General features: G+C 55.5%; 2 protein-coding genes across 3 annotated transcripts; one reads left to right on the plus strand and one right to left on the minus strand.

The window, feature by feature from the left end:
* Window positions 1-7,016: 7,016 nt before the first annotated feature.
* Window positions 7,017-19,352, minus strand: UBQLN4 (ubiquilin 4). Of its 2 annotated transcripts, XM_075736958.1 has the most exons (11): window positions 19,153-19,352; window positions 16,903-17,054; window positions 14,210-14,415; window positions 13,608-13,870; window positions 12,206-12,364; window positions 11,252-11,477; window positions 10,720-10,859; window positions 10,208-10,291; window positions 9,476-9,591; window positions 8,648-8,825; window positions 7,017-8,234 (listed from the first exon to the last, which is right to left on the minus strand). In XM_075736958.1, the coding sequence occupies exons 1-11, from the start codon at window positions 19,300-19,302 to the stop codon at window positions 8,082-8,084; spliced, it is 1,827 nt and encodes a 608-aa protein (XP_075593073.1). In that variant the 5' UTR covers window positions 19,303-19,352; the 3' UTR covers window positions 7,017-8,081. The 2 variants fall into 2 exon arrangements, with proteins under 2 accessions (XP_075593073.1, XP_075593074.1); XM_075736959.1 differs by lacking the exon at window positions 10,208-10,291.
* A 940-nt stretch (window positions 19,353-20,292) lies between these two features.
* On the plus strand, window positions 20,293-22,247 carry LAMTOR2 (late endosomal/lysosomal adaptor, MAPK and MTOR activator 2). Its single transcript, XM_075736968.1, has 4 exons — window positions 20,293-20,451; window positions 21,321-21,483; window positions 21,616-21,705; window positions 21,980-22,247. Exons 1-4 carry the CDS (start codon window positions 20,309-20,311, stop codon window positions 22,034-22,036), a joined length of 453 nt encoding a protein of 150 aa, XP_075593083.1. The 5' UTR covers window positions 20,293-20,308; the 3' UTR covers window positions 22,037-22,247.
* The last annotated feature ends 116 nt before the right edge of the window (window positions 22,248-22,363 follow it).

Genomic DNA, 22,363 nt, shown 5'->3' on the forward strand with positions numbered 1-22,363 from the left:
GGAGGGACCCGTGTGTGCACACACGTATACACACACGTGTGCACACACATGTACACACGTATACACACACGTATACACACACGTGTGCACACACACACGGATGGACACACACACACGTGTGCACACGTACACACATACACACACACGTGTGCACACGGATGGACATACGTATACACACGCACACACACGTGTATACATAGACACGTGTACACATAGACACACGTGTACACGCATGTAGACACACGTGTGCACGCACGTATACATGCACACACACGTGTACACACGTATACACACAGACACGTGTACACACACATATACACACACGTGTGCACACACATATACACACACGTGTGCACACGTATGCACACACACAGGTGTACACATACACACATGTACACACATATACACACACGTACACACACATGTGTACACACACGTATACACAGATGGACACACGTGTACACACATACACACACGTATACACACGTGTACACACACGTATACACACATGGACACACACATATACACACACACGGACACACACGTACACACACACGTACACACACGTGTACACACACATAGACACACGTGTACACGCATGTAGACACACGTGCACGCACGTATACATGCACACAGGTGTACACACACGCACACACATGTGTACACACTTGTATACACACAGACAGACACGTGTACACACACATATACACACATGTGTGCACACGTATGCACACACAGGTGTACACATATACACACGTGTACACACGTATACACACACGTACACACACGTGTACACACACGTATACACAGACGGACACACGTGTACACACACGTACACACACACATACACACACATATACACACGTACACACACGGACACACATACACACACGTATACACACACGGACACACACATGTACACACACACGTACACACACGTACACACACATATACACACGTACACACACGTATACACACACGGACGGACACGCGCACACAGAAAACCAGGCGTACAGGTATGCTGGCATGCACGCACAGGTATACACGCACCCACACGCACCCACACGCGTGCGCACACACCCACACAGACACACGCGAGCGCGCAGACGCACGCGCGCACCCACACGTGCACCATCCTCACCAACTGAGCGTTGCCCGCACCCGGCGCAGCCCCCGCCAGCTGGGCGTGCCACGGGAACCCACACAGACCTAGTCGTGCATTGCACACCCGCACGCGGCATTTTACACGCTGCCGCCCGCGCGCCTCATATCCCAGCTACCCGCACGTCGCGCGAGCGCGCGGGGGGACAGGTGTGCGCGCGACGCTGCCGCTTGCCGCCTGCTTCGCACGCGTGCTGGTGCGCGCGGGCCGGGGGCAGAGGGGGCTCTGCAGCCTCGGGGGGTGTGTGTACGCGCACACGTGTGTGCACGCAGACCAGCGCAAAGCGCGGCACGGCGCTCGGCGGCGCGGCCTGGTTTTGCTTTTCTCCGGGGCCGGATCCTGAGTTGGTGCGCTGGCCCCTCTGCCCCCCCCGGCGGGTACGGCCCCACCACAGCCCCATGCCCGGGCCCGGTGCAGCCAGGCCAGGCCCAGCCACGCCGCGGCCTTGTCCCTTCGCCAGCTGCCGCCCGGAGCCGTCGCCGAGGGCAGCCTATCGCCAGGCCGCTCTCGCTGTTAAGACTCCCGGAGTCTGGCAGCTGCCCGCACCCCGAGTTCGGGGGCGCCTGCAGAGCTGGGGGCACCCCGCTCCGGCACCCCTCGCCGCTCTGGCCCGGGGGGGGGGGGGGGGGTCTGACCCGGGTGATGCCGCAGGGATGGTGACGCGCACCCCGCGTTGCGTCCCCTGGAACTCGCTTTCTAGCAAAGCTCCGCTTCCTAAAGCGGGAGGGGGACGTGGTCCAGCGGGGAGGCAGCGTGCGTGGCGGGGGCTGTCCCCGTGCAAATGCTTCGGCCTCCCTGCACGGCTCCTCATGCCGTGCTCCGGCCGGGCAGGAGCAGCCCGGAGCTGCCGCGAATTCCCGCACGTCACTCCACCAGCCGGGGAGGATGGACAACCAGCCCCCAGGTGAGCTGGGGGGGGGGTGTGTGTGCGACGAGGTGGCTGACGGGGCGTGCAAAGCGTGCGATGGGGTCTACGGGACACGCACGGGGTGCACAGGGGGCGTGCCGTGCAACGGGGCGTGCAACGGGGCGCACGTGCGCCGTGCAACGGGGTGCTCTGTACTTTGCACTGCTGGAACCGTCGCACACAGCGGCGGCGGCGTTTCACCAGCGCGGCTGAAGGGGGTCGAGGGACGCTCCCCTCCCTTGCTCCGGCCCCGTGAGCACGGCTCCTGCGTCTCCTTGCACTTTGCTTTCCCACCCAGCCCGGCGCCTGCTCCCCTTGGTCCGAGCGCCGAGGGCTTATCTCCAGGGTCGCGCTGGGCCGGGAGACCACGGCAGCCCCAAATCCGCACGGCAGCGGCCTTGACTGCTCCGTATTTCACCATCTATCTGCTCTGTCTGCTAGGATTAAAAAAAAAAGCAGCAATAACCTTCACGGAGGAGCAGTCTCACGAGCCAGGGAAACCAAGGCAGCAAGGATAGGGATATTCCCACCAGGGCACCCAGGAAAACCAGGACCGAACATCCCAGCGCCACAAAGCCTGCCAGAAGCAGATGCCCTTCCCGGAGCGGCATCAGGAGCGCGGGAGGCTTCTCCTCCGTCCCTGCAGAGACGGGGCTGGAGCAGTCCAGCGACAGCCTGGGCTCCCAAACAGGAGCTCAGAGCCGAGCTGGGGCTCAGACCCATCGCTGGCACTGCGGGGGGACGTTGGGCACAACCGCTGTGTCACCTCTGCCAGCGGTGGCCAAGGGCCACGAAACCCCTCTGGCACCCTGGGCCCCTCTCCCGGTGCACATCAGAGACCCGCTGGGGTTTGCTGCAGGTGACACAGCCCCTCGTGCACCCACGGGTGCAAGCCCGGGTGCGTCAGCCGGACCCAGCCTGACCCCGCGCGGGGGCCACACAGGGGCACGCGCAGACCCAGAGGGGAGGGCGGGTGCCCAAACGTCACCCCTCTCCCCTTCTCTCTCCCCAGGGCAGCTCCGGTGACGCTCTCCGGACCACCCTTCGCCACCTGCACATCCTTCAGCCCTGGGGCAGGCTGGAAGACTTGGGATTTTGTTGTTTCCAACGTCAAGGGGAGCAAACAACAAATCCAAGTCTCCACCCTGCCCCGGGCACAGGCTCACACGCCGGCAGGCACTGCCGGCTCCAGCACAGCCAACCCCGCAAGCCGGGAATGCTGCACCCACGTGCAAACCCCGGTGAAACACGGCCAGGACCGGGCCAGAAGCTGGAAGGAACAAGGTATCAACTCGCTGGAGAAATTAAAAATAAACCAAGTCAGAGCAAGGTGAATATGGAGCTGCATGTGACACGGTCACTGCGGGCTGGCAGGCAGCCGAGGGAGCTGGTGATGTCCCAAGCACTCTCTAAATCCTGGTTTTCTACCCTGAAACGCTGCAGAATCGAGCAGAGAGGCCAAGGAGCATCAGTCAGCCTGCTCCACCTCTGCTCCACCTTCCTCACGGCTCCTGTGGCCGGGCAAAGAAGATGCTGCAGCAGTTCAACAGACATACATTTTTATTTATTTTTTTTTTCCCCAAGCTATCCCACTCCGTGACCTCTTAACCCTGGGAGACTTCCCTGCTCTTGCAGCATATTCAGAAGTTATTAACAGAGTTAGTTTAAACTTCCACCCCCGTAATCAGGGCTGTGGCCGCAGGAAACAGCCCATGTCGTGGCCAGGGATCTTCGTAATAAAAAAAAATAAATAAAAAAAAAAAGGTTTCTTGAAAGAAATTGAGTTGTTCGTTCCCTACAATATCTCCCTCCTCCACGTTTAAGAGGTTTGATTTCAAAGTGTTAAGTTTGGTTATTGGGGGAAAAGGCTGCGGTTCGCCTCCAGGGAGGGGGGGGGAAGGAATAAAGTGAAAATAAGTCCTTGACAGCAGAAATCTCTCCAAATCAATCAGCCAGATTCACCACTACCTGCTGAGGAAATTGCTCCTTCCATTATATTTTAAAGGAATTAATTGTATTTATCAGAGAAAAATGAGAGGAAACAGTCAGCAAGGAACACCTTTGGGCAGTTCCTCGGGGAAGGAGAGATACAACAGCGAGAAGTGCAATTGTTCCTTTGAAAGAGCGCTTTTGAACAGCACATTACCGAGGATTAGGGAGAGCTCTCTGGAGGGGATTAAGGTTTCACTAAAAAGCTCTCTTCTCACCAATTTTCAAAGCCGCCTTTTCCTCCCAAGCCCCGGCCGACCGGAGGTGAGACCGTGCTGGGCTGCTGGCTGCGACGGACCCGAATCCCTTTGCAGATACCCAGGGCTGGAGGGGCTACATCCATCACACCTCCAGGCTCCTCCGACCGCAGCCCCGCTGTGTCCCACCCCACGGCCCCTTCCACCCACCGGTGGTGCTGGGGAACCCACGGGCCCTTCCCTCCCCGCTTCTCCCCCATTTTCCCAGGGTGGGAACGCTGCTGCTCCCACTACCCTACCCAGAGCCAAGACCAGAGGCTCCCCAGGCCGGTGCAGAGCTCGGAGCTCAGCACTTCATCCCGGTGCCCGGGCACATCACGATGCTTTTCTGCTCCCCAAGGAATAAGGAGGACCAAAGCATCAGTTGTAGCAGCTACAGGGAAGAGCTTGCAAACCCGCTAAAGAGACAGCGTTCAGCACAACTTCAGGGGGAAATAACTCCTGTGAGGGCTGAGGGGTTGGAGAAAGCCGCGCCAGCACAGAGCGTTCCCCTGAGCTTGTCCCCTGCCCCGCGCTGGGGCCGGGGGGGGAAGCGGCTGCTCCTCTCTGCACTGCTCCAACGCCAAAGCCAGAGCCACAAATCCATCCGGCTGCTCCACGCAAGTATGGCAAAGCCCCTCTGGAGCAGCGAGGAGGAGAGCGCGGAGGGTGGCGGCTTTGCCAAATTGCCCGGGGGAAGCTGGATTGCTGGTAGATGAACATCAGATGCAAACAGAGGCTGCAAGCTGAGATAGCAGGCTGCCCTGTTATCTTTATTTTAGCACCTTGGCTGGTGGGCTGGCAGCAGGTGAGGAATGATCTCAAACCGACACAAGAGCAGATGCTGTGACATGGAGAGACAGGAGAAATATGTTTTCCGGCTTAAACAACCAGAGACACCAAGGACTGCACGGCCTGTGAAGATTCAGCATCTCCCCCAGATAGATGACAATCGTTATCCTCCTTTATGGGAAGCATTGGAGAACGGCTTCCACACACTTCCATGGTCCAGAGCCCAGGAAAAGCAGGACCCCAGCTTAAGAAAAAATATCCTAGCAAGAACTTCCACAAGCAGCACATTAATTCCCCTCAATAACTCACAGCAGCCTGCCTACGCTGCCAGCAGGATCCCCCCACCACGCAGGTATTTCCAGCCAGCTTCGCTCACAGGCACCGAGCAGACAACTCTGTGTCGCTGAGCTCCAGCCTCATCTCGGCCACGCTGAAGCATCACCCACCAACTCTGCTTCACCTCACCGGTCCAAGCCGAGACAGCAACGGCAGCCGCAGCCTCGCAGGAGCCCTCCCTCGCGGCAGGCTCAGTGCTTTGGCCTCGCCGGACCCCCCCCAAACACACACCAGCTCCCCTCACGCGCACACAGATCCCCTCACGTTGATGCGATTTACGCATCAGCACGCCTTGCTAACGCTGAGGGAGCTGGAAGGACTGTTTCTGGCTGGCCAGAAACAACGGGGTTTGGGACTAGTTTTGCTTTTCAAAGAGGTTCAGTCGCAGAGCACAACCTTATTGCAAAGGTGGGGGTACGTCTCCACGCTCCGGCAGCACCACCTCTCCTTCCAGCTGCCTCCTCTGCTCCCTCTCACTTACTCGGTTACCCCATCCCCTGTCCACAACTCCCACAAGCGCATTCTTTGCAAGAGCTGGCTTGCAAGGATAGAACCTTTGCAGAGATAAACAGCCCTTAGTGCGGGCAAAGGATATCTGCTAAATCTAAGAGATCACGAAGGACCGTACAGGCTTTTTTTATAAGCCCATTTTTAGCTGCAAAGGGGCCGATTAGCAACATTAGGAAAGAGCTCTGACCCTGCCAGTACAATCAGGAACTTCAGCAGCCATCCTTACACACCTTTTTGCAAATTCTTTTTACGTTGGAGGAGAGGTTGCGAGAAGAAATCCACACGTATGTGCACAGCCTCCAAGAGAAGAGATTAAAGCTAGGTTTTCTGAATCCTCATCTAAAAAAACCCCATCATCTTGTGATGCATATACACAAAGGCAGGAGCATTTCCAGCCCGCATGCACTCCCATGTTTTCTCAAGCAACCACTGCTCCACCTACACTCTCCAACAACACAGAATATTGATAGATCCCATCTCCAACTCAGAAGCAAGCTGGGTGCAGCAGGTTTTACAGGTATACCAGAAAGCAGCGCCAGGATTCCTCCCATTCCCTCTCACTACTCAATCCTCCCCTAACAAAAGAAAACTTTACAAAGCAACAACCAAACAAAAAAACCCCAGAATACTAACACCCACCTAGCAAGCACTGTGCTTGCTACAGAAAAGCAGGGGGGTAAAATCCACTGTGCACAGAGCTGCCCAGGTTCCCCTGGGCACCGGCCAGCTGCGAGCAAACGCCTCCGAGGTCAGCAAAAGAACCCGTTGGCTTCTTATATATACACCGTACATCAGGTCACCCAAATGCTGCAGAACTACCAAGGATTGTCGTACACATACTTGAGGGTCCCCAGTTCAAAGGAAACTTCCAAACGGGCACGTTCAGGGCCAGGTTTTGGGCAAGCCTTCGGCAGCGTTAGAAAGGTTTCCTGCCACAAGCTGGGCCAGGCGGGGAGGTTGCACGACACCCCTCACTATCTGCAAAGAGGTAAGCACGGGGGACAAGACAGATTAATCACAAGTAACTATGGGAACTCAATCAGCTTAAATGTGGCAATCAAGGAAGATACATGGAGTGCAGGGAGACAGATGGTTGTGCGCATTTATTTTTCTTTGATAAAAATGGTATGCAAATTACACAGCCATGGAGGCTCTTGGGAAAATATCACCCTGCTGGTCCTCGGGGAGTTTCTTGGAGAGTCATAACATTCAAACACACCAAAATGGAGGGGGGGGGGAAATGAAGGATGGATCTAAACTGGGAAGAACATGAACTTCAACATTTTCCAGTGAAGCGAAAAGATCATTAACTTATTTTTCTATTTCCTTTTTTTGTTTTCACACTTTCAGGAACGAGCCTACTGAGCACAAGAGTCAACAAACCCCTGACACCGCTGCGCAAGAAGGAAAATCGCTTGGGCAGAAACACACCTTTCGAACACGTTCTTCTGCACGGCACTTTCAACTCAAGTTCAAGAACAGCAAGCCTGATCCCTCAAGGCATCTAGGCTCCTTTACACCATCCCAAGAGTGTAAAGAGGCCACACTTCAAATGTAGTTTTCATGTACATTAACCCTCTACCAGGAGATGAGAGGCACCCGTGTGCAAGGGACACAGGCTCAGTTCATTCAATGGAACATTAAGACAAATGACATCAGAAATTTCCAGGTCATTTCAATTTTTCTTTTGATCCATTCCCAATAAGATGCTGGGAGAAATAACCAAAACCCAAACTTGGCTCAAGTTTTAAATATTTGCCTGAAAGGAGGGCTAGGGGAGGGAATCATGTACAGTTAAAATCAAGCTACTCAAAACACAATCATTCAGGTAAGTAACTAGAAGTATCGCCTCTACCATCTAGAGAGAGAGAGAAGAGTGTCTGAGACAGAGGGCATATTTAGGAAAAAATACACATCTGAAGTCTCTGTGGCCACGATGAGAACTGGAATCCACATACAAGCCAGTTAAAGAGCATTTCAACATGAAATCTTAACTTAGTAGGAAGGTCAGGGGTTAAGCTGTATCTTTTTGTTTTAAATACATGGACAGCTGTCAGATATGAAAATGATGGTGGGCTTTCCTGAAAGATCCCCCTGTGCATGTGTATGGATGCATGTGCTGACGTCTGCGGGGCAGCATGACAAGAGTTTAGGAAGGCTGGGAGCCCAGCAGTCTCTCAATAGCTGCATTGATGTCTCCACCAGTGGCAATAAGCGCCTGGAGGTTGGCCTCACGATTAATGAAGCCCATGGCGTTCAGCTGCTCCAGCTGCTGTTGGAATCGCACTTCAGGACTCTGCGCCTACGGAGGGAAAGGACAAAGGCCTTAGAGTCAGACAGCAGAGATCAACATCCAAGACGGGCAGGGCCAGCAACGACGGCTGAGCAGGGAGCCTGAGCTCAGCTTCAGGCGTACAGAAACACTCTGGGCTCACTTAGTGATGTTACCAACCTCCCCACACTGCGCACAGTTAGTCCAAGCTCTGTACCTACAGCGACAGCAGCGCTGGGAGGAGGATCCCTGGCACTCTTAGCTTCAAACCTGTGCAAAGGGTTACTACACCCCAAAGAGCTAGCCAGCCCGAGACACCACCGCCAAGAGAAACCTGCTGGGGACCATGTCCCTAGAGCGGGGTGGGATCGGGACAACCTCTAGCTCACCCTGGAGATGTCCCTCCCCAGAAGCGTATCAGCATGCGGCTGGGCATTACATACTTGAGAGTTTCCTCCGGCCAGCAGCTGGATCATCTGCTGCATGAGCTGCTGTTGGGGGTTACCACCCCCAGCTGGAGAGGCACTGGCCGGCGTCGAAGCGGAAGGAACAGGGTTCTCCGGGATTGTGCTTCCTCCTGTGGAGGACGGGGGCATTCGAGGCATGCCGAAGGAGCCGAGGCTGCAGAGGAAGGCAGGGCGTGCTCAGAGGCGAGCTGGCACTTCTAGGTGTCCCCTGAGAGCCAGGCAGCACAGTAACCAGCAGGCTCTGCCAGGCTGGCCCTCGCTGAGGCCCAAACTACAGGACAGCTTTGTAAATTAAACCGGCTGCGTTTGTATCCTGGTCACACACAGTGCTGGGAGTAAGCAATCCTAACAGAGGCGCAGGCCTGAAAAGAACTGCAGAGACTGAACGTGACCCACGCTGACAGACAGCAGAAGGCCCGAGCGCTGCCGGCAGAGCAGGCTGCCCCAACGCACCCACCCAGCCTCGGGGCTGTGCATCTCGTACTGTTCTCCAGAGATAAAATTTTTGAGTTCAGCCAACACCGAATACAGCAAACAAAAGATGGGGAGAGACCAAGTGGTTTCCAAGCCTTTGCGCCCCCCCCCCCCAAAAAAAAGGGTCAACGACTTCCCACGTAAAGTACAAACAAGCAGAAAGTGCTAATTAGCTGGAGCTCAGAGAGGCCTGCAGGCACACGTACGCGCAGAAGTCCCCATGACAGAGTGCCCTAAGCAGATCTCCTCGATGAATCAACAGCTAGTCTGCCTGCTGGTATCAAGCATGTCAGCTCTGCCTGCAGAAACCCACTCTGAAGCGCTTATTACCTTGGCACTAGTCCTGGGGCCTCCGTTTGCAGCGTCTGGAGTCCCTGCTGGATCTGGAGGAGCGCCTGCATGGCGCGGGGGTTGGTGAGAATGGAGAGGGAGTCTGGGTTCTGCATCTGGGAACAAAGGCAAAAAGACACAGCGGTACCAAACAGCGAGAGCTGCCGCAGCCAGAGACCCACCAGCTTTAAATCCGAACAATCAGCACTGAGCTGCGCCTCTCACCCTGCAGCCAGAGCAAACCCGTGAGTCTGGTTCCTCCTTCAAGTCTCCAGACTGCAGGGCTCATCTACAGAGATACTCATAGAGTTTAGATCAAATTTCCTAAATGAACTAGGTTAATCAGATTAGAACTGGGGGCATATGCCTTTGGAATTGAAGTGATTTTATTTGATTTACCTGAGTGAACTAGCTGCTCTAGCACAATTAGCTGTTTTAATTTTTGTAAAAAATTAATTACAGTGAGAGACTGTCCACACAGCGGTTTCACATGGCTTAACTAGTCTCATATGAAGTCTACCTTTAGGTAATTTAGATTGCCCTGTCTAAACAAGCTCTTCCTTTCTCTCTACCCTGCGCAAACCCCTTTCTTTCACAGCCCAAACCACCCAAGCCCACATGCTTCCTAGTCCACTTGACTAAGCGGCCAAGATACTCCCTGTCCTACAGCGGATGGAAAAGCTCTGGAGCCCGGGGGCTGAGAACAGCACAGGGCCAGACAGGGGCCTTTACCTGCTGCAGGAAGACAGGGAGCTGAAGGCGGAGCTGTTCTTGAAGCTGTGGATTCCCAGCAAAGAGGGGGACATTTACCATGATCTAGCAAGAGACAGCACACGTAGGTAGGGTCAGAGGGTTGCTGCCACTGGCTGGTAAACCCTACGTAACTAAGCCGTACCCCTGACTCCCTCCCTGGGCTTTCAACGAGTTCCCCCTGCTAACGGGGACTGAAACAGGACAGCTCAATTCCTGGCAGCAGCGTTGAGCAGGGGCCACTTGGCCACGGGCACAGAGAAGGGCCATTCCCATGTCCCTTTGAAAGCCACCTTTTTTGTTAGGGGCTCTGCTAAGACACAGGGTTCAGTACTGTGACTGCCTTCAAGCTATCAAGAAACGTAACAAAACTGTCTATATTCACTCAGCGCTCTGGTTTCTGCAAAAGAAACCACTCCAACTATAGAAGCAGACTGGTCTCACAAGCACCGTGCTCACGGCCTGACAATAGAAGACAACTGCACCACTTATACCTGTGCTGCAAAGTCCGGGTTCTGGGCAAGAGTTTGCATCATGCTCCGCATATAAGGGGCAGAGATCATGTTCTGCATCAGCTGAGGGTTTTCGGAAATCTGCTGCAGGAGTCCTTGCATCTCTGGGCTGTTGAACATGCCTGCAAGGGGAATGGAAAAGACAACAAAGGAAAACCCCTTAGAAGCCTGAGCACTGCTGCGATGCCTGAAATACAACATGACATACAATAGCAACGCCTTTACTTCATGCCCTGGCCAACAGTGAATATTGCTGCGGACAGCCATGGCAGCGCTCTGCTTGCCACTCTCCCCTGCTCTCGAGGGCTGCAGGGACATCAAAGTTCCCGAAGTAACCCTCCGACAGGCACAGAAGAAATAACCCATTTGTGCTCGCAACTGGGCTAGAATCATTCATCTGGAGAGCAGCCACGGACAGGCAGGCACCCAAATGCCAGAGGGAACCACCCTCCAGGGAAGCCTGGGTGACCTGTTCCGTCAGTAGCACCCTCTGGTTCCTCTCTCGCTTACGTACCAGCCCCAATGCTAGCAGCATTCAGCCCAAAGGGGTTGGATACAGTCGGTGTGCTTTGGGTGGTTGCCGAGCCAGTGCTCCCTTCACTGCTGGGCGCCTGGCTCTGGGAAGCAGGGGGTGTGGGGCTCCAAGGGTTCGGTAACGGCTCTCTGTTCTCCGTCCGCAAAGGCTGAGAGCTTGAGCTATCAGAATTCCCCGTCAAGGAAGAGAAAGGATTGTTGCCAAACTAGGGAAGAAGAAAGAAAGAAATAGCCGTCATCAGTCAGCCCCAGCAGAGAATGTCGAACTAACCTCGCTGCAGTATGAGCTAGGGAACAGCCGATCATATTCATCCAGGTCCAGAATTTGCTAAACACATGCTATAATTTGCCTCCTGAGAAATCTGTAATCCGCAACACACCTCGCTCAGAAAAAGATCCAGCTCAAGAAGTGGCCACAGCCCTAGATTTGGCTCCCAAATGCAGGGCTTCAAAACATCCACGTAAAATCAGCACCCGGACATACCAGTAGGTAATGCTAGACTGGAGTATGTCTGCACAGCCTTTTGCAGACAGACCTGCGCTCACTCCTCCTGTGCTTCAAGCCAGATGGATCCAAGCCAGCTCCAATCCAAAGGCGTCAGGCTTGAGCTAATACAGTAAGCCGGGCTGAGAGCAAAGGGCTGTGGCTAACGAAGCTACGGGGCCTTCACATCGGTGACGGCTGGCATCCAGCCTGCTTGGAGACCAGAGAAGCGAGGGCAGGTCTCTGCTCAGATACACCAAACCATGTAATAAAAGCATCTGACAGGCATGGCACAATGTTCTCCTGCTAGTGGCTGCATTCATCATCTAGAGCGGGAGGGGATGAACAGCCATGCTTTGGGAAGGTCGCCCTGTTAGCACGGGGGTCAGGGAAAGAGCCCTTTCCCATGCTCAGCACGCTACACCCCACTTACAGGAACGCAGCCAATACCTGCTCCCTGGCTGCACTAAACATGGGCTCCTGGATGTCCGTGTACATCCGGCGCAGGGCGTTGTATCCTCCTGGAATGCTCTCGAGGTTACTCAAAGCACGGTCCTGGTTCCGCATCATCTCCTGCATCATGGCAGGGTTACGAGCCAATTCCATTGTCTGGGAGAAGGAGGAAAACATGGAAAGCTCAGGCCCATGTGCACCACGGAAGACTGGAGTGGACCAAGAGACTGGTTAGCAGCTCAGTGGTATTCTCTTGATCTACCAGCCAAGCACTGAAAGAGTTAAATCTCAGCTCCCAGACGAAAGAGTATAATTAAACCCGTTTCACAGTCAGAGAGCAGAGAGATCATTTATCCAAGCAAAGAGAGCCCAGGGATCCTGGCTCCTCCCATCCTTGCTCAGCTCTCTTCCTTCTCAACCTCAATTCAGCTGGATGAGATTGTTTTGTTTCTAAGCACTATCAGGACATCCAAACATTTAACACCCATATGTTCCCACTCAAAGTAGATGGACTGCATTCAAAAACTAAGAAGGTGGAAGAGATTGGATCCTTCCCATTTCAAGAAAACCAAGACATTCGCCCTCTCCAGACTTCTGATGTGTCTCCCCTGCACAAGGAACATCCAGATCTAATTTGAGGAGCTGCTTAAGTATGCATCATTCACAATGTAGTCCTGCAGCTCTGGAATTTCACGTACGGCCGACACAGTTGAAAGAAAGATAACCAAGAAGCAGATGGAAACTAGGCTCACTCAGCAACAACTCAGAAAGACCTCCTGACAAGTCTTCCTGGAGGAACAGCAGAGTCCTGTCAAGGGCTATTTAACACTCAGGCTCTCACTCATCCCTTACGCTTCCCTTCCGATGAACCTCTGGTCTTCCAGATAGCCAGTCCTCTAGGGCATGTGTCCTCTCTTCCGGGATCATAAAGAAAATCGAGACCTCTAGGATCCCGGCCTACGACTAGTGCTCTCAGCTGGTCCACGTGGTAAAATATTGACTGTACAGCTCTGTAGCCTATACTTAATCTATCAAGAGAAATAGAGAGAAACAAAAAGCTTTCACGGTAGCTTCACTTCTCTGTGATTGCTTTTACTCAGAACACAGTAGCCTGGTATGCAGCATGCTGTGATGATCCCAGCATCCTTTTTTGCCCAACACATGATAGATTCAATAGCCCTGCAAGGGAGATAAGAGTTGCAAGTATGTGGGTTGAGTAATCAGTATTCACATAACTCAAGACCACCATCTGTTTGTCAGGAGCTTACAGCAGGAAGGAAGAGATCTCTAAAATCACTGATCTGGCATTCACACACTCCCTTTGGAGAGCAGACACTGAAGCTGGTCCACAAAGATGCTCTTGAACATGCTTTAAACAGGCCCTGGCATGCTGACTCACCTGTCTCATGAGCTCTGGGTTATTCAGCATGTGGCTTATCTCTGGATTTCGCTCCATGAGCTGCTGCATCTGGGGATTGGCCATGATCATCTGTCTCATGAGGTCAGGGTTAGACATCATGTTCTGCACCAAGGGATTCTCCATGATCTGAGAAAGCATCTCTGGGTTAGACATCAGCTGTCGCTGCATCTGCTGCTGGAGCTCCATGAAGTTGGCAGAGCCCATCCCAAGGTTGCCCAGCCCAGTGATGCCACCAAAGCCAGCTGGAAAGGGAACAAGACGTGGGGAGAGAGGGGCAAGTCAGTTAACTGTCAGCAGCTGCAAAAAGAGGACAAGCACATCAGCTGAACTGCACCCACACTAATCTAGGGGTATCCTCTATTCCTACGGCAGCCAGCTCTGAGGGAGGACACCCCCTACACATGCTTCACTATGGGCTTTGGCATTATCCTGAGCAGGGAAACCGAGCTGTGCCGGTGGAAGCAACTCATGCAAAGCCTAAAGCAAGCAGAGACAACTACAGGGGTCAAGAACCCCAACTCCTTGGTCTAATCCTCAGAAATTCTTCTTTCGTGTCACACCTTCTCACAGCCATCACTTACACAGGATGGATGTAGCATTATTAGGGCCTCCGTCTCCAGGACCTCCCATGGTCCCTGACCCACTGCTCCGTCTGCTGCCGCTCCCTGCGTCAGAAACGGCGCTGCTGGATGTGGAAGGCTGAGATGGGGCAGCAGGAGAAGAAGGGGTTGCAGTGGGGGCAGAAGCAGCGTTGGGGGCAGAAGCAGCAGATGTTGAATCTTGGACCCTGCAAAGAAACAAAACAAGGCATTAAACTCCTGAGAGTCAGGAACGGTGAGTTGAGTCCTCTGGGGCGGACACAGGACGGTACACCCCACACCGACCGAGCCTTCCTTCGTGTCTGTTGTCCCCACAGCCGCCAGCCCTGGCTGTTTCCATTCCCGCCTGCACGGATACGCAGCTGTGCTCCCAGATGCCTTCCATCTGCTGGAATCTGCCTCCCATCCTGATGCGTAACAGCCCCTGACATTTTATCCTGGCCCACATGAAGTGGCTTGACTGGTCTTACCCCGAGTTGTATCTAGCTCTTCCTTGAATCACACTGAACTATTTACCTCAGCTATATCCTTGAGCAATGAGTTTGCTCCAAACAGGAAAATCCTCCTGCTGCTCCCACAGAAACCACAGGAGGTTACAGCAGGGCTATGCATGGGGTAAACAAGAGTCTGCTTTTCTTCAAATCTTCCCATGCACTGAATATTCCTATCAGTGCTCCTGGGGGCAAAAATAAGTATCAGCATTACTCTACAGATAGGGAAACTGAGGCACAATGCAGCTAGCATCTAGCCCGTGAAGCTACAGAACGTTTCTGGCCAGCTTGGCTAGGAATTCACATCTCTGTCACTGCAAAGCTTCCCTGTCCAACACAAGTTCACTAGAGCTTCTTTTAACACACGCATGCAGATACCGTGCCATAAGCCAGAGCATCAGATGCTGGACATCAGCTTTATTGAGTAAACCAACCCAAGGCAGTACCTTGCAATCACAGTTCCTCCTCAGGATTTTTATAGGAATTTGAAGGACAACATTTAAAGATTCTCTGAAGCATCTGCAGTCATGACAATGAGTCCTGGACTAGTGCTGAAGAGCTTTCATATGAAGTTAGACCCCAAAATTCATTATACTCACCTCAAATAAGAAATGTTATTATACCACTTACAAGTAAATAAGAACAACAATTTCTTGATTTTTTTTTTTTCCAAACCAAGGATGATTCCTTTCTCTAACTTCCTTTCCTTTTTCACTCTGATTCTAGGACTTTAAATATCAAACCTGAAGGTCCCTGTCCACTTTCCAGACTCACCCGACCGCTGCTGAAAACCAGTGGCCACTGAGAAGGAGGCAGAGAGTGGGGAAACAAAGCAAATAGGAAGCTGAACAAAAAAGGAAGAAGGAAGCTGGAGAAAGGTCACTTGGTTTCTCTCAGCACAGGAAGAGGCTGTAATGTCTTCGGTAAGCACTTGTCTATGAATATTAGCAGGAAGAAAATCAGCAACCCAGGACAGCTCTCTCGTTTACCCTTTGAAATGGTTCACAAGTACCACAGTTTGCTGCAGAGACAGTGGTAAACAGCATCAGCCTATCAGGCTACCTGGAGATGCAGAATCCAGAGAGAGACCTCCTGCAGAAGCTGACAATACACATGCTTGTCTTTGTGAAGAAAAAAAAAAAAAAGAGGGGAAGCACTAATCTTGACTAAGCCAGTAAGGCAGCTCTCCCAGGGGACAGCAGAACTGCACAAAGAGAAAGACGCAGCCCGGTTAGTTCACCAGGAGCCTGATCAGACTGCAGTAGAGAGCCCAAGAAATGGTTACAAAGGGGGTTTCGAGATCAAAAAGACGTGGCTGCACCTGTAGTACAGCAACTGTTCCCAAGAACCTTCTGTGCCCATCGCTCCACTGGACAGCGCTGGGAAAAGCCTAACCCTGCAGGACCCTGAGGTCAATCCTGCGTCCCTTTCTCAGGCTGAGCGGACGAACACAAGTGAGCCGTGTCCAAACTGGGAGCTGCTGTGGGGTGTGCCTGCAGTACTGTGCCTGAGCTAACCACCACACCGCTGTGTGCACGTGGTCATACAGCCCGAACCTCTGTGCATTCCCACTGAGGCGGAGCACCCACCTGTCTGCACCTGCCCATGCAAACATGCCTACAGGTACCACACGGAAACACTGTTCTGCCCTACAGATAGTGCTCCGCCTCCCACAGCACCTAAGCAAGCGTGAGCACAGGCTTAGAGCAGAGTATATGATAGAAAGTGAAAGAAAAAATGGGTATTAATTTCAACTTCAACATGAATTCATTGGGAAAGTAATTTCTATAAACAGCAACTTATCTTTGTTAGAACTGGTATAAAATCCCAACGGGTTCTTTCAAGATTATTAAAGGTTCAAAATATGCAAAGCCATATACACAAGTTGTCTTAAAGAAGAGACAACCCCCTCAGGTACTTGCCACGCACTTACACAGCTGCGTAACCTAGGGAAAAGACAGGCCGAGTGATAAACCCCACAGCCGCATGGCAAAGTCGCAGCAGGGAGTCTGGGAGAGTTCTCCTGCCGGATCACCGCAGCCAGACTCACACACACCCCAAAGCCAGCACTCAGGCCTCGCACAAGTACTCCGCTTCAGTCACTGACAGGGCAGAAATACTCCACCATCGTTTACTCGCATCATCCATTTACCCTCAGCCCTCCAAGACAAAACAGTTTCTTACTTCTGCGGAGTCTTAATGACCAAGTGTACAGTCAGTCCATCTTTGATCCCATGTTGATTCAACGTGTCTCCATCCTTCAGGATCTTCCCAGCAAAGATCAGAACCAGCTGATCCTGTTTGGCTTTAAACCGCCTGGAAATCTCTTCTTTGAACTGAAAAAACAAACAAAGCATTTTTCAGGCAAAGGACCAAAACCAGAAATTTAGAGCTAATACTCCAGATATCATATCCACTATGCAAACAGCATAAGGAACTAACAGTCCTTCAGTACCTCACCCAAAAGGAGCCCATGCAGGTACCAATTCAGTCACCCGTTGCTGAGGATGTCTGAGGCGTTAAGAAGAAAAAAAAAAAAACAAAACAACAAACCAAAACCAAAGACAAGCTCTACACTTACAAAACGTGGAGAAAATTTCAGAAAGAATAGAGCAATTACCTCAAGATGAGCTGAAGGCTTCCAAAGCCAGATCAAGTGTGTCTCTTAGGTCTAATCCAAATACACCATTTATCCTCTGAATGACTGAACTGTTTTTGTCTCTGCTCATTTGATTTTTTCCTAAGGAAAGCCCAACTCTGATTTAATACAGGACAGAGCTCTATGGAAAAGGGAACAATCCTTTATCAGCCAATGGAAATAAACTAGGTCTTCTCCAATTCCTATTTCTGCAACTGAATTCCCTACGAGCACGCCACGCCACATAACACAGACACCTCTTCTTTACTGTGTGATGGGGTGGGATTAACACCTCACAATAAGATTGTCATTGCTAGTCCAGCTGGGGCATTCCTCCTCCCATTTCCATTTGCGAGGAAAAAAAAAAGCCTTGCATTTGAAAGCCACAAACTACAGAAAATTCAGAGGGAAAGGCCAGGACAGAAAAAGAAGCACACACCTGTCCTGGAGGAGCTCGCAGCCTTCGCACCAGAACCCTCAAATCAACGCCTGGGAGAGCACAGCCCTGAGCCCCAGGTCATCCTGGTCACAAAGCTTCGTGCCCTCCTCTGCACAAAGCCGTCACTTAACATCCCGCTTATACCGACCGGCTCTCAGGAGGCAGCCGAGAAGGAACAGGAGGACCACACATCCTACAGCCCCTGCCTACCCACAACTCTGCTCCCCAGAAACCTCCGCCAGGGCCTTCACATCACAACCTCGCGCCCTACACCCCGGATCAAAGCGCGCAGCAAGCCAAGAGCCGTGCTGATGACACCTTGCCCCAGTGGGCGCAGCCACTTCGACAGCGCTTGAGCCAGTCCTGGCAAATTCCAGCTTCCTCCCGCCCACCCCACGCCACCGTGCCCTGTGTGAATCTCCCTCGCAGGAGCTGACACTCCCCCCCCAGCCCATACGTGGGCTGATGTTCCCTTGCCTCCGCTCCATCCAACCTTTGCCCCAAGGATTTGCCCAGCCCCTCTCCGCTCGCCCGCGGGATCTGCCTCCCAGCGCCCAGACCCACCCCACAACACCCAGGTGCCTCCCTGCAGGCAGCCCCATACGCACTCATCCGGCTCTGTCCCCAAAGCCACTTCTCCCCATCGCAGCGCCCTTCCCGTACCACCCGCTCAAGGAACGCCTTCCCTCCCGCTCCCCGCGCAGCCTAGCCCCCACCCCGATTCTTCACACCCCTCTCCCCACAGCCACCATCCACCCCAAAGCTCCCTTCCCCACGACCGCTCCCCACAAAGCTGCTCTCCAAGGCCCTCACACCCCCCTCCCACATCCCCAACTACGCCCTGCTGTCGACGCCCACAAACCCTCCGTGGATTACCCCCACGGCCGTCCCCACCCCCAGTGTCAGCGCTCCCCACTCAAAGCCCCCCCCCCCCCCAAGCCCCCTCCGAGCACCTGCCCGCACCCAGGTCTCCCAGCTCCCTCAAAGCTTGGCTCCCGCAAGGCCCCAGCGGCCAGGGGTGCTCCCCAAACCTCCCCAGCTCTCCCCCCCCCCGCCCCAGCCCAGAGCCAGGTCTCCAAAAGTCCTCCAAGTCCCTCTAGCCCTCACCTCCAACCCAAAGCCGCTTGGGTCTTCCCCCACTTCTCTGGGCCCCCAGCTCCCTCACTCCCCCTCGAAAGTCCTCCCCCCTCCCCAAAGCCAGGTCCCTCCCCAAAAAGCCCTCGCACTCACCTCCCCAGCCCCTCACTCCCCCAGGCCAGCCCCCCCTTCCCCCCTCCCCGGTCCCCTCAGCCCCCCACCCCCAAGCCAGGCCCCCTTCGCCCCTCCACACCCCCCCCAGGCCCGCTCCCGCCCCCACCTCGCGCACGGAGGCGCCGTCCGCGATGACGATCTCCTCCTTGTCCTTGGGGGTCTTCACCGTGACGCGGATCAGAGCCCCGCCGGGGCCGCCCAGCCCCGCCTCGCTCTCCCCGCCGGGGCCGGGCCCGCCGCCGCTCGGCTCCGCCATCTTCGCCGCCAGCCCGGGCCGCCACCAGAGAAAGGCGGCGCGCGCCGCCGCGAGAGAGCGGCGCCTTGGCCCCCCGCACCGTCGCTACCGCCCCCTGGCGGCCCGGCGGGGAGCTGCAGCACGGCGGGAGGGGGGGGGAAGTAAAGAGGCGGGGGGGGGGCCACAGCGCGGGCAGCTGCCTGCAGTGCTGCCTGCAGTGCTGCCTGCCTCACCGGCATCCCCAGCATCCGTCCTGCACCCCCTCGCTGGATCCAGTCTGCAACCCCCCTTATTAGCCGACTTCAGCCCGGATCCCCCTCATTAGCTGGATGTGGCCTGGCTCCCCCTCATTAGCCGGATCCATCCTGCACCTCCCTCATTAGCTGGATCCATCCAACCCCCGTTATTACCTGGCTGCAGCCTGGATCCCCTTCTTAGCTGGATCCGACCTGCCCCCCGCCCCGTTAGCTGGATCCATCCTGCACCCCCCATTAGCTGGCTCCAGGCTGGCTCCCCTCGGTTAGCTGGATCCATCCTGCACCCCCCATTAGCTGGCTCCCCTCGGTTAGCTGGATCCATCCTGCACCCACCCCCTTACCCAGGCCCGCCGTGTACCCCCTCCCATTGCTAAAGCCGCTCTAACGGGTCCATTTTTGCCGGGCACCCCAGCAGGGGCAGGACTTCCCCCCCCCCATTTTGGGCTCGTTGTGTGCGGCAAGCCTCCTGCCACCATGCCGTGGCCGTTCAGCCGGGACCGATCCAGACCCGGGAGCACAGAGCCGGGTGCCAACGGCAGCGCTCAGCTGGCCGAGGGGTAGGGTTTGGGAGGGTCCAGCCGATCCCCAAACTCCCCCCCTGGCCAAACTGTCCTTCACCTTGAACCTCTTGGGCAGCCAGACCTCTGCCGCAGCCGAGCTGGGTGCTGGGGCAGCACCCCGGGGTGGCCCTGGGGGACAGGCCACCCGCAGCAGGAGGCATGGCGTCCCCGGGACAGGGACTACAAGTCCCAGCGTGCTCTGGGCTGAGCATGGTCCCACTGACGGCCGAGGCCTGCTCCAGCCTTCCCCGCCATCGCAGGCCGAGGAGCGGGGCGGCTGCGGCCATGCTGCGCCCCAAAGCCCTGACGCAGGTGCTGAGCCAGGCCAACACCGGCGGGGTCCAGAGCACCCTGTGAGTAGGGGTCGGGGGCTGAGGGCGAGGGGTGGCTTCCCCCACGCGTGGCTGCGGGGCCGGCTGGCCCGCTCCGCTCGGTGCAGGGTCATACTCCTGCGAGGAAACGCTTCTTCCTCCTGCCCTGGAAATGCCCCCCCTCGGCGGGGAGAGGGGTCCTGCAAGGGGCACGCAGGGTGCTGGGGCCGTGCGCAGTGCATGATGCACGGTGCTGGGGTTGTGCAGGATGCCTGGACTGTCTGTGCACAGTGCCGGGGCCATGCGTGGTGCTGGGGCTGTGCACAGTGCACACTGCATGGTGCTGGGTTATGCATGGTGCTGGGGCTGTGCACAGTGCCTGGACTGTCTGTGCATGGTGCTGGGGCTGTGCACGGTGCCTGGACCGAATGTGCACGGTGCTGGGGCTGTGCACGGTGCCTGGACCGTCTGTGCACGGTGCACAGTGCCAGGGCCGTGCATGGTGCTGGGGCCGTGCATGGTGCACCGTGCCAGAGCCATGCACAATGCAAGGACCGTGCACTGTGCACCGTACATGGTGTAGAGTGCCGGGGCTGTGCACGGTGCCAGGACCGTGCACGGTGCCAGGACCACGCACGGTGCGCAGTACTTGCCCACCAGGCTCGTGCCCGATCCGCAGCATTGTCCCGCCGGTGCCACCGCAGACCCACGCTGCCCTGCTCGGGAACGGGGCCACCCCAGAGCTTCCTGGCTTTGAAGCCCCCCACCCCCTGCCAAGATCCCCTGCAAAGCTGGTGTGTCCCGGGCTGGGGGGGGTTTGCTCTGCGTCCTGGCACTGCAGTGGGGTCTGGTGCCACGCTGGGTTTAGAGACACCAGTTTGCCCCCCCCTCTCCCCCCGCCTTGTTTCCAGGCTGCTGAACAACGAGGGGTCCTTGCTCGCCTACTCGGGCTACGGGGACACTGATGCCAGGGTCACCGCGGCCATCGCCAGCAACATCTGGGTGGCCTACGACAAGAATGGGCACCAGGCGTTCAATGAGGACAACCTCAAATTCATCCTCATGGACTGCATGGTACGTGGGGCTGGGGGCTGTCCTCCCCTTCCTGGGGACCTGGGCACCGCCACAACTCCAGGGTCACCCAGGACCCTGCCGGTGGTCCCTGCCAAGCCAGGGGTGCAACGGGTGCTGTTTCTCTCTGGGCAGGAGGGGCGAGTGGCCATCACGCGGGTGGCAAACCTGCTGCTCTGCATGTACGCGAAGGAGACAGTTGGATTTGGGATGCTGAAGGCCAAGGTAATGCTGGCGGAGCGGGGGCCAGGGGGGCCGCAGGGCTGCGTCCCCGCTGTGGGTGGGAAAGAGCTGTGGAGGAGGATGAAGATGGGAGTGGTGGAGGAAGCTGCCGTGCCTGGGACACCTCTTTCCTCCTTGCAGAGGCTCCTCTGTCCTCCGCGCCAGCCCAGGCACCGCACCACACCTTTTTAAATCTCTAAAATGAAATATAAATTAAAATAAGCACGTGGGCGGTGCGCGTGCAGGTTGCAAAATCCACACCGCTCTCTGCTTGCAGGCGCAGGCGCTGGTCCAGTACCTGGAGGAGCCGCTCACGCAGGTGGCCGCATCCTGAGCACGGGAGCGGAGGGAGTTCGGAAGTGCCACCGTGCAAAGGCCGTTTGCTTCGGTGCTGTCACTGGTGCGGGTGGGGGGTGAGTGGCCCCCCCAGGCATCCTGGAGCTCTGTCCTACTTTGGTGTGGCCTTTAAAAATAAGGTGGGGGGAGCAAAAAAGCCCGGGGGGGGGGGGTGGTGGGGGAGGGAATAAAAGTGTTTCTGATGCTTACGTCCTGTTGTGTCTCTTGTGAATAAGAAGAGGAGCTGGGGGGGGGACGCATGGGGGGGTCCCGGGCAGTGCTTTGGGGCTGCCCAGCGCTCCACGATGGCCCCTGGGGAAAACCA

The sequence above is a fragment of the Balearica regulorum genome, chromosome 28 (assembly GCF_011004875.1).
Source record: "Balearica regulorum gibbericeps isolate bBalReg1 chromosome 28, bBalReg1.pri, whole genome shotgun sequence".
In the NCBI taxonomy this organism is placed as follows: Eukaryota; Metazoa; Chordata; class Aves; order Gruiformes; family Gruidae; genus Balearica; species Balearica regulorum.

Excerpts from the sequence above, each read along its gene's own strand:
- UBQLN4 (XM_075736958.1), bottom strand. The coding sequence starts at position 19,302 with ATGGCGGAGCCGAGCGGCGGCGGGCCCGGCCCCGGCGGGGAGAGCGAG. Across the intron at positions 10,860-11,251 it reads TGCTGCTAGCATTGGGGCTG|GCATGTTCAACAGCCCAGAG; the intron begins GTACGTAAGCGA and ends TTCCCCTTGCAG. Across the intron at positions 8,235-8,647 it reads TGGCCGGAGGAAACTCTCAA|GCGCAGAGTCCTGAAGTGCG; the intron begins GTATGTAATGCC and ends TTCCCTCCGTAG.
- LAMTOR2 (XM_075736968.1), top strand. The coding sequence starts at position 20,309 with ATGGTCCCACTGACGGCCGAGGCCTGCTCCAGCCTTCCCCGCCATCGC. Across the intron at positions 21,484-21,615 it reads TCATCCTCATGGACTGCATG|GAGGGGCGAGTGGCCATCAC; the intron begins GTACGTGGGGCT and ends CTCTCTGGGCAG. Across the intron at positions 21,706-21,979 it reads TTGGGATGCTGAAGGCCAAG|GCGCAGGCGCTGGTCCAGTA; the intron begins GTAATGCTGGCG and ends CTCTGCTTGCAG.